Source organism: Daldinia loculata, assembly GCF_022478755.1.
Source record: "Daldinia loculata strain CBS 113971 unplaced genomic scaffold F4817scaffold_18, whole genome shotgun sequence".
Classification (NCBI taxonomy): domain Eukaryota; kingdom Fungi; phylum Ascomycota; class Sordariomycetes; order Xylariales; family Hypoxylaceae; genus Daldinia; species Daldinia loculata.
Genome location: NW_026054872.1, coordinates 344,223 through 354,929, shown reverse-complemented (window position 1 = coordinate 354,929; position 10,707 = coordinate 344,223). Strand labels below are relative to the sequence as shown.

Genomic DNA, 10,707 nt, shown 5'->3' with positions numbered 1-10,707 from the left:
AAATCGAAAGTTTAATTATCGGAGGACATTTCATAATCCAGCAGTAACCTTTTTGTTAAACCCCGAGAATAAATGGATGGTTATTCTTCGTCTAACTAACTTATAAACCATGTCTTATGTTAGATGCCCGCAGCCGCAGCCATACACTAGGCCCGGGTCATCTGCGACCGCAGCAAATCATATGAGATCCAATGGTCACGCGTGTGTTCCCTCGACAACCAAATTCAGACATGCTGCGAAAAGGGCAACACGGGTAGACGCGCACCAACGATTCACGTGTTTACTTATATACCCCTATATACCTTATCCATACTTGATTTTTGAGAGTTAATTTATTGAGATTTGTATTCATAAGACAATAAATGAACAGAGCCATTTCATATTTAGCGATTGAATTAAGTAAATTATAAATTAACTCAATTATCATGAAGCTTGGTCAGAAAGCTGTCGCCTTGAGCACGCTCTTACTACCAGGTGCTCTGGCATGGGGAAGTAAGTGAATAGATACCTATATCAGGTATTCAACCTTCGATTTATAAGAGCTGTTCAATTAACAAGTAATTTTAATCAAATCTCAGGTCTGGGACACATCACTGTGGCTTACATAGCGACAAATTTGGTCAAGGATGACACGACTGCATTCTTCCAGAATATCCTACAGAATGACACCGAGCATTACCTCGCCGGGGTAGCTACCTGGGCGGATAGCATCAGGTACACGAAATGGGGGCGATTCTCCAAGAACTTCCATTTCATCGATGCGAAAGACACGCCACCGACGTACTGCGGTGTAGACTTTGAGAGAGATTGCAAGCAAGATGGCTGCGTTGTGAGCTCGATCCAGAATTACACGTCCCAATTACTCGATACCGAGCTGTGGCCGTCGCGGAGAAACCAAGCTGCTAAATTCGTTATTCATTTTGTTGGCGATATCCATCAACCTCTACACGTGGAAAACGTCGCTTATGGCGGCAACGGTATCCACGTCAAATGGGAGTCATCTGAGTTGAACCTGCACCATGTCTGGGATACGAGCATTGCAGAAAAGATGCTGGGAGGCATCCATAGGAAGCCTTATGTGGCTGGGTTCGCATGGGCGGCCAATCTTACCTATCAAATCAGGTCGGGAAAGTATGAGGCAGCCAGTAAACTTTGGAATGACGGCCTTAGTTTCGATGATCCTATCCAGACGGCCATGGGCTGGGCAAATGAGTCTAATACCATTGTTTGCTCCCACGGTAACTAATCCCACATTCATTTCGAATCTTCGCTCGGAAACGCAACAGCTGACTTGGCCTCGTATAGTGCTCCCAGAAGGACCTGAAGCAATTGTTGGCCAGGAGCTCGCGGGTGATTACTATGAGAAAGCCGCCCCTGTGATCGAGCTTCAGGTGGCCAAGGCAGGATACCGTCTCGCGACTTGGCTAGACCTCATAGCTGACAAGGCTTCTGGAGCGGTCCAGCCTGTTGACGAACTGTAACAGGAGCCTTTTCAAAGGATCTCTAAAACTAGAATACTCAGTTAATCCAGTCCCAAAGATATGTTCGATAGGGATAGGAATGAAATCTAAAAACGCAAAATGTTGCGATATTGAAAAATTAATATTATTGTTTTCTTGGTAGCGGATGGATACGAGTGAGGCTTGGGTGCGGCCCGTGGAAATCCTCTATGTAGTAACCCGGAAGGTGTTCCAGTTAAATTCAAAGCTAGCTTCCTCTACTACATTCTTCCGGTTATTGCGGCACGCACAAGACTTGAAGCTTCTTGGCGAGGTCGCCGATAGGGAATGTGATAGTTTTCGAGACGACGCTCGCCGCATAGGGATATATTAAGAACTTATATTTATTAGCTCCTTAAAGTTATGAAGTTGGACCCTGAAATCTTGGCTGGTCTAAAAGCTGTTACCTCACTCACGCAATAGGCAGTTCTGGTTTTTTTCTGTTCTCGATTTCTGGGCGGGAAGATCATTCCCCTTGCAGCGGCCGGTTCTTGGCGTTTCTTAGCATCTTGGTTACGGATAGGGGAATGTTCCTTGCGAACAAGAAGTTCCCACGTGATAGCCCTGATCGTGAATCAGGGGCCGGCCCAGTTTCATCATTGTATTATGGGACGTGCTTCAAACTCGGATTGCTTAGGGCACTCATAGCTCCGGCTGCCAGCCTTTTCCTCATTGGCACCCAGGTTAGTCAAACACGAGAAAACCGGTGCTTGAAGCGCGCAAAGCCGGTGGTATATCTGGCACCGACTAGGAGGTATTCAGAGGTCCCGGGACGGCGTAGACATTAGCAATAATATCAGATTATTCTAACCGAGGAAAGTCGACATTAGACGCATAGTAAGCAAAACAATGCGCATTGTTATCTAGGCGCCATATTGCGCTGATTAGGATGAATACGGTTGCAGATCAAGTTGAGAGGTTGAAGTTCTTCATCCCGTCGCAAGTAGAGATCCCCATTACCGTGAGATCTTTCGCTAATGCGCCAAGCGGAGCACGACGATGTCGAACTCGTTGTTTCATTCCAAGCCAAGGCCCGGCATGTCTAGACGTCATTTTCATCCCATCTTTGACCTTGTGAATGTTTCTCCTGCTTTCAACCTTAATGGTAAAATAGAGTCTTGTCCCCGCGAGGACGGGGTAGGATGTGTAACTCCTACGAGTGGCGGGCGGTCCAATGAGGAATTTGGAGGGACTTCTAGAACTGCCAAGGGGTCAAATAAAGCTAGGACTAATTACAAGGGTACTCCAGCCATGACCCCCAGGTACCTAATGTACCTAATGTAGAATTCTGGTAGGATTCTAACTTTTTCAGTGGACTTTATCCGTATGCAGCCATTTGTTCTAAGCGACCAATTTCCCATCTAAACTAAAGCTAAATAAGGAATGGCTTGGTAAAGGATCTCGGATGAGATTGCCGACAAAGTCTCGTTAACTCCTTTAGATTTCGGGAACGTCACATTTTAGGGGATGCAGAAAACGGTTGAGCTGTTTCAGGGCTCTTAGAATCTAGAATCTCGGGATTGGGTAGGACACAACACCAGGAGGTATCGTGAGGATTCTTAATCCTCCTCGATAGTCTGGATCAAATCGGCTGTGCACTATGTAAAGGAGAAGACTTGATAGGAAGCTATTATGTGAAGAGAGCCCCTATTAGATTTAGGGTATTAAGATATTAATAATTAAATATGCACGGTCTATAGGACCGGGCTTGATACCGGAAATAAAATCACGAACCAAAATGAGCGGAACCCTTTTTTAGTTGATCTGACAAATTGATTCAATTGAGTTCCCTGATAGATGTTATAGCGGCCTTCTAGAAAATTTGAAAATAACGTGAAGCATGTGTAGTTACTACTATCCGACCTTAGGAAGATCTGCTTTCAGATCGGATTCTCTTCCTTTGGTATTGTTTTACAACTTTATAACGTCTCAGCTTTTACTTTGAAGGCTGGTTAATTGACAGGGCTGGTTACCAGGCAATATGTTGTATTTGGGGGAGCCACCCCAGCTCTATGGAATACGGTAGCAATCTTCAGCCCTCCTTCCCGCTCATTTAGGCAACCTAGGTACATTTGGTGCTCGGTTTCATTTTTTAAGCTTGTTTTTCACGTTGCTCGCGGTGGGTCTAGATAGATCCGAAGGGGCAGATCTCATAATTGGGACGGCGAGGATGAACACAGTTGGATCTACATTAGGTGTTGATATAACAGGTTGCTAATAACTATAATAAGCTCGAGTAAAAGTATAGCCAATATCTACCTTATACGGGATGTTAATATATATGATACTTATTTGAACCGCAATATATTCCACAAGAATGAACTTGAATATAATAATGATTACCTATTATCCAAGTCTTATTCGTGCTTAGCCGAGAGATCACAAATCTTATAACTAAGATAACAGCCTAGATTAACGCGAACCTAGCAACGGACTCGTTTCGTGTTGTGTGCTAAAACAATAAAAAAGCTTTTCCGGTTATAAAATGCCAAGGGATCGGCAATCTAAGACCTTACTGATAAGTGATCGTTTTGCTTAACTATTATCTGTCATCCAAAGTTATGGATCGCTAAAAGGAGATCCAAGTATTATTTCAGCGTAGTTAGTGTATGTTGTAAGTAGGTAGTATGTAGTAGTTAATTTGTACAATTACTAGTAGGTAGCGCTAGCTGAAGCTCGATAAACTGCACAGATCCGCGATGTTTTGCTTCAGAATACGACCGGGGGTCGAAACGTGAGGTGCCTGATCTACTGCAGCTAGACTTTCGCTAATTGGTTATTCTTCCGAAATAATGCGGGACTTGCGACGTATCGAGCCGCAAAGCCAGATGCACCGCTTAGCCCGGACCACTTCAGCTGTTCGGCCAACTGAACCCCGAAATCTTAGCGCCTCCCCTTCTTCAACTTCAATCATCTTCAATGGAACTTTACGAGAATTCCCATAGATTGCACCAGATCTCTATCTCCATCTCCTATACCCTACCTCACCTACCACGGGATAAGGCAACCGAGATTCGTCTCAGCACTCGCATACATACAATGCCCTACACACAGTCCAAGCGGGTTGTGTTCATTGTATCGTGTCGTCGATGATGCTCAATTAGGTTGATCAATAGCTCGAATAGGCGCAATCGCCTTCGCTAAACTCTCCTCGTGTCATCTCAAGTTGGGCGACTTACACGTAGCAGTGCTCGCGTAGTAAGACAGCATTTACGGGATACTACCAGATGAACATGAGTTACACTACCTACCTACCTAATGTACGGAATAGTCCAAGGTCAAGACTCAACAAGTCGCTAATATGATAGGTGTATGTATCAGTGATACATCTTCTAGTCAACACAGCCTTATCCCGAGCCTAGGTCGCTTCGCAAAGGGGAAGAAGTCAAGGATTTTGAAGGACTACGGCGTGTAACTACATAGTAGTATGTAATGTCTCTTTTCGACTAGGATTATTGAAGCTTCACCTCCCCCATGCATTCGTACATACATTACTTCGGTGGTGGTGGGGTCTTGCCAAGGCGAGGCCAGAGACTCGACCATCCCATACCCCTGCCTCCGCACCTTGCAAGGTCCTGTCATTATCCTCGACATCCTCTCTACCCTGCCATCCCCGTCCGCGTTTTGAGACTGTGGATACATCTCCTGGGGATGGAACCTCTACATGGGAACATGATGTATTGTTTGTTGCGGATGCCTTTGATTCCATAGCACCCAGGCACAATCCGTCCGGGGGGCCTGTCACCCTGCTGGTGGAGTATATAATAAGGAAATGTCTTGGCCTCGTCTTTTTTATGCCTTCTATTCCCATCATCAGCTTTTAATTCTTATTTCCGATTCTCTGTCGAGTTTCTATCATTCCTTTCTCTTTCACTTAGAATACGCTGGTAGTGTGTCTTTTACATTCGTTCCCTTCTTGACAGCATTTGGCATTTCCTATTCCAATTCACTTCAGTGTTGTCTGTGACCACTCCTTTTAGCTAATTCGAAAACGGTCTGGAACCATTTTTGGATCTTACCATTCCCATTCTCACACCTCGAAAGACGGAGTGAAAAGAACTTGTCCCTCTCGCTCGACCCGCCTAAGGTACTTTTATTCAATATGCATACCAAGAGTATTCTTATCGGCCTGCTAGGCATCACGGCTTTTGCCGAAGCCTCAGCTATCCACCGTCCGTTCGATCAGATTATGAACCGACGAGCGGCCCGAGCCCTCAACACCCGACAGTTCGGCGGTGGTCAGTTCAATGGCGCCAAATTTGGTCAAGGTGGCCAGGGCGCCAATAATGGCCAGAACCAAGCCAATCAGAACAACAATGGTCAAAACGGCGGTAACACCGGAAACCAGAACAATAACAATGGTGGCAACAACAACAACCAGGGCTCATTGACGTTGAACCAAAATGCCGTCCAGACCGGTTCGCAGTCCAATGGTAACCCAGATGCAGCAGATGGAGAATCGGCTTCCAAGACGTAAGTTGTTGAAATTCAAGTTGGATGGGGTTAGTAATTAACATTACCCAGCGACAATGCCAACTTCATCAACTTCTGTAGCGGTCAGACTTTGACAAATGGTCTTCAGGTGAAGACAGGTTCATGTAACGGTATCCGTAAGTAAACCACATTACCTACATCTTGATATGGTACGGAATAAATAGTTGCTAATAGTAACCAGCCATGGGTAAAATCCCCTCAACCAGCAAGATGGTTTCGAGTGTTCTGATCAACCCTCAACACAACGACAACATTCAGGCCAACAAGGACTTTAATATTCAAGTTCAAGTGGCGAACTTTGCACCCGGTACATTCACGAATGCCGCCAACACGTACTACTCTGCGCCTCAGGATCTAGATGGCCAAGGACAAATTATTGGCCATACCCACGTTACAGTTCAAGACATGGGTAACTCTTTGAACCCTACTCAGCCTCTTGATGCCACCAAGTTCGTTTTCTTCAAGGGTATCAACGATGCGGGTAATAACAAGGGACTTTTGTCGGCTACTGTTACCGGTGGTTTACCCGCTGGTAACTACCGTGTATGTACCATGTTCTCTGCCGCTAACCATCAGCCTGTCCTCATGCCTGTTGCCCAACGTGGTGCTCAGGATGATTGCAATAAGTTCACTGGTAAGATTTGATCCATCATGATGTGTCTATTTCCGGATTTGCTAATTATGTTTTTTAGTTGGTGGCAACAACAACAATGCTGCCAACGGCAACAATGCTGCCAATGGCAACGGTGGAAACGCCGCCAATGGCAACGCCGCCAACGGAAACGCCGCCAATGGAGCCAATGGTAAAGGTGGTAAAGGACAAAGCTCAAGTAATTCGAACACAAATAACAGTGCTGGCGGTAATGCTAACAGCAAAACCCAACAGACTAAGAACCTTGGCGGCGCACCTCCGAGTGTAACAAACTCTGGGGATGCTAGTAGGCCGTTTGCTGTCAACGGGTGAGCTCGGTAACCCAGATTCGGTATAAACACAGTCGCTAACCTATCATTTTTAGGAATACGTTTGTGAACCAAGCTGCTGCTAAGCAGAGGGCCTGCGATGTTAGTATTTTTACACCTTCGATGTCTTCTTTACTTTGCTAACCTATCACGTAGATACAAAACAACAAGTGCAGCGACGCAGCGAACGCTGGTGCTAGTTTCAAACTTTCGGATTGCCAAGCGCAACTTCAAACTTGCCTCGCGGCATAGTTGAAATTTGGGGATGGGGGGTAGTGTTTGAAACAGCATGACGGTTCGCTGTCGAGCGGTATGTACTAGAGTTTTTGATTCGTAGGCTCTCTGTTTTGCCGCGGCAGATCCGACGTTGATGTGTAATGTCACGCTGTGTGTGGCAGGATAGAGAGTCCCGGCGGTCGGGCGCATGACAAATACTTTTTAATGATCAACAACCAAGCTCCGACTGTACATTTTATCATCATGAGGCTTGGTTTATTTCCCTGATATCTATTTTCTTATTTTTATACGAAGTGAACTGGAATGGGGGTAGTCATACTGCTAGAAGGGAATGGAAGCACATTTCAGAAATTCATTATTTAATCTTTAACATTGTGACTACCTAGGTACCTAGGCACCCTTTGCATTTAGAGATCGTAGTCACGTTGAAGAAATCCCTGTGCTGGCAAATCTTGGTTCGCACGTTTAAATCGAGATGGGGAAGATAATCTGATCTCAGCGCGGATGCAAGTAATCTGCGACGGACCGGTTAGTTTCGTTCCTCAAGCGGGCCAATGGTTTTCACGTGTACTTAAGCGTACTGTCTCAGGATAAGTCAAGTCTAGCTGTTTACTTCCACACGGCAATTGTTATAGAAATTGTTCATGTAACTCTAGCTAGGTACCTAGGTACCTAACGTAGGCGCGGCTACATATAATTGGGTAACCTAGTAAAGGGTCTAAACTGCGTCAGTACTGAAGAGCTTGGAAGCAGATGAAGAGAATACCGGTTTCGTCGTGAAGTGAGTTGTCAGTTAGAGAACTGTACCGGCTAGAAAATACCTACGCTACGTTGTATGGCTGTATGTATGTATGTATGGTAACAATAAGGGGCTACGCTAATCCTATTTTGTCTTGCGGCTCATCTTGTTTGAAGCCCCTTGTCTGAACGACTCCTTGTTTTTATGCACGTGGATTATGAGATATATCTTATCGGGACTTCTTTATTCACTTCGCTTGTTAGTATCTTTTCGTGTCTCAACTTATTGCTATTGCTATGCACCAATGAGAAGATTGAGTCGCTTGTATGCGTTGTGATTATTGCGAGAGTCGTGTAAGCCGCGCCCGGGCTTACATATTTGAGAGCAGTATTAATGTCAACCCTGAGACCAGACCAGCTCAGCATACTCGTGTAAAAACTAAACACTGATTATTATATTCCTTTTAAATGGGTTTGGATTCCGGAGGAAAAGGAGGCTAAACTCTAGTACCAATGCACCGCTGGTGACATTGTATGATACGGGAGTCGTCGTGGCGTCGCGGGTGATTGTGATTGTCTGCTGCAAAACTGGTTGCAAAGTTGCCGCCTGCTCCTCCCATTTCTCTAAGATGATCTCGGATTGTCGTTGATCAAATTTGGCCAGTATTAAAATCCTCACGTCATGATTAGAGGACCTAGTAGGAATCGTGCCTCGGCCTCATAGCGGCGCCAACGAAACTTTCGCCTTCGGCTTGTTCGTTGTTCTTCAATCTCAGCGAAAGAGCTTGGAGATACATCTAGATTGTTAGCTTATAATATAAATAACAGGTAGTTAAATAGAAATGTGATGATTTATATACTTGTAACGATGAAAATATATCTAGAGATACAATCGATTGTTTCGAAAAGATCTTGCGTGCTTGTAAAGTTAATAACCGGATCCAATGTATTAAGGAGCTGATATCTAGTATAATAACTGTCGAACAAACCGCTATACCACTAAAAGGTTATTTGGTAATAGATTTTATTCTATTACATTTTATATGCCGGACAGACATTTGTCTGACAATAACCTTCGTTAAACTTAAACACTACATGTACCTAGGTACCCTATTGTAACCTTTTAGTTATTGCCCTGTGGTGGGGATTACGTAATTACTAAGCTATACTGATAATTACTGGACCTTGCCCAGTCATTAGAAACTTTACTGAATCAACATCATATTACCCCTTTAACATGCCCATAGTTTTAAACTCATATGCTTTTCATATTATATGTCCGTTCCGTATTTCGGGATGTCAGCTCTCGGTAAATTTCCGTTTGTTAATGAAATCAATGGCATCTTAACAATTTTCAAATCTTCAAGATTTCAATTGGGCGAGAACATTGGTTTCGCGGCTAGGCAGTATGCAGAATGGATATATAGTTAATCAATGGCTATACATCGTTTACCGTCTACTTTGGCCGTTTGAGACGAACTTCTCATCTTCTGTATTAATTACTTGGGAAGAGCTAATGCTTCATTAAAAAGCTATCAGGCGAAAGTAACTTGACTTTACGTATCTCTATTTCCATTATTTCTACTATAGCTAACAACACAAGCTATCAAAGGCTCAAATTATCAAGATTCGACCGAGTACCGTGCATCCGTCATTCACATTACACAGTAAAGAAACAACCCTCGAGTAATAGGTTAGCTCATGCGAGAACGCGCCAAGTCTCTATAAATGAGACGTGCGGACGTAGGTATACGCGAGCCACACGCTATCATCCTCGTCAAGGGTACACGATCAAGTCTAGACCGGTGAAAGGCTTACATCCAGTTATCGACTTTAAGGCCGGGGAGCGTGTGCGGTACAACATTATTCTAGGCAGCAGCCGGAGCATCGCATCGGGAACTTGCGTTTACGTGAATGACCTGTCATATCTGAGCTGTAATATCCTTCGGATTTGCTTTTTCCAGTCGGATTCTTACCTCATGCTCGACTACGTCAGTGGCGCTCCTGTTTGCAACCCATGAGGCCGTATCACATGAGTTCGCGTCAAAGTCGTTACTGTGTGAGTCAATCTCGTCTAGGCATACGTGGTGAAGAATATTGAGCTGGCCATTGAAGACTATAGATACTAGGTCCCATTCTCTTAGTAGTTTCCCCACTTGTTAGCCCTTCAATAGCAAGATTTCCCAGATAACCATATATCCTCTTGATCTATGAACATCCAAAACAACATGAGCCTCCCTAAGGACGTCGCTAGGTCTATTAGCCCTAATGACAATAAAAAGATATACGAGTAATACTACACACTGACATCATAAGATATAACACTAACAGCAAGCAGAATCTACCTTGTGGGATTAAATTCTCGCCATGACTCGGATGCATCATTGAAAGATCTCGGTTCTGCCGACTGGGTATACTTAATGCCACATATCGTTTCTGAAGCACAAGTATTCGACTTTGCCCTGTTTACAAGCCACACCCCTATGGTAGATGGCCGAGTCGCCTCGTCTAGGTCGAGCTCAGTCGTGGGCAACGAATCGAACCTCGATGTGAAAGAAGAAGGTTCAAAAGGCAGTAAACAAGATGGCCTACAAGTATCCAATAAGTCTCGTTGTTATGAGAGATCTTGTTCCGCTGAGGGTCTAGAGGAGGAGGCCCACCTCCTCCTCGGTGTAGTCAAAAATCAATACTCTCAAAGCAAGGTACACTAGGGCCTAAACAATATCCTTGATCTCATTTTTCATATTTGCAGTACTAATTCTCGATTAGTCTGAATGGA

The 10,707-nt window shown here is 44.5% G+C and overlaps 2 protein-coding genes across 2 annotated transcripts; both read left to right on the top strand.

The window, feature by feature from the left end:
- The first annotated feature begins 41 nt into the window (after positions 1 to 41).
- On the top strand, positions 42 to 2,055 carry F4817DRAFT_334701 (S1/P1 nuclease). Its single transcript, XM_049302927.1, has 3 exons — positions 42 to 492; positions 579 to 1,238; positions 1,306 to 2,055. Exons 1-3 carry the CDS (start codon positions 426 to 428, stop codon positions 1,479 to 1,481), a joined length of 903 nt encoding a protein of 300 aa, XP_049160072.1. The 5' UTR covers positions 42 to 425; the 3' UTR covers positions 1,482 to 2,055.
- Positions 2,056 to 5,601: 3,546 nt separating this feature from the next.
- Positions 5,602 to 7,205, top strand: F4817DRAFT_314956 (uncharacterized protein; the record flags this gene model as incomplete). The annotated part of the gene is made up of 6 exons (XM_049300471.1): positions 5,602 to 5,972; positions 6,024 to 6,109; positions 6,175 to 6,627; positions 6,686 to 6,953; positions 7,010 to 7,055; positions 7,110 to 7,205. 6 exons carry the CDS (start codon positions 5,602 to 5,604, stop codon positions 7,203 to 7,205), a joined length of 1,320 nt encoding a protein of 439 aa, XP_049160071.1.
- Positions 7,206 to 10,707: the final 3,502 nt, after the last annotated feature.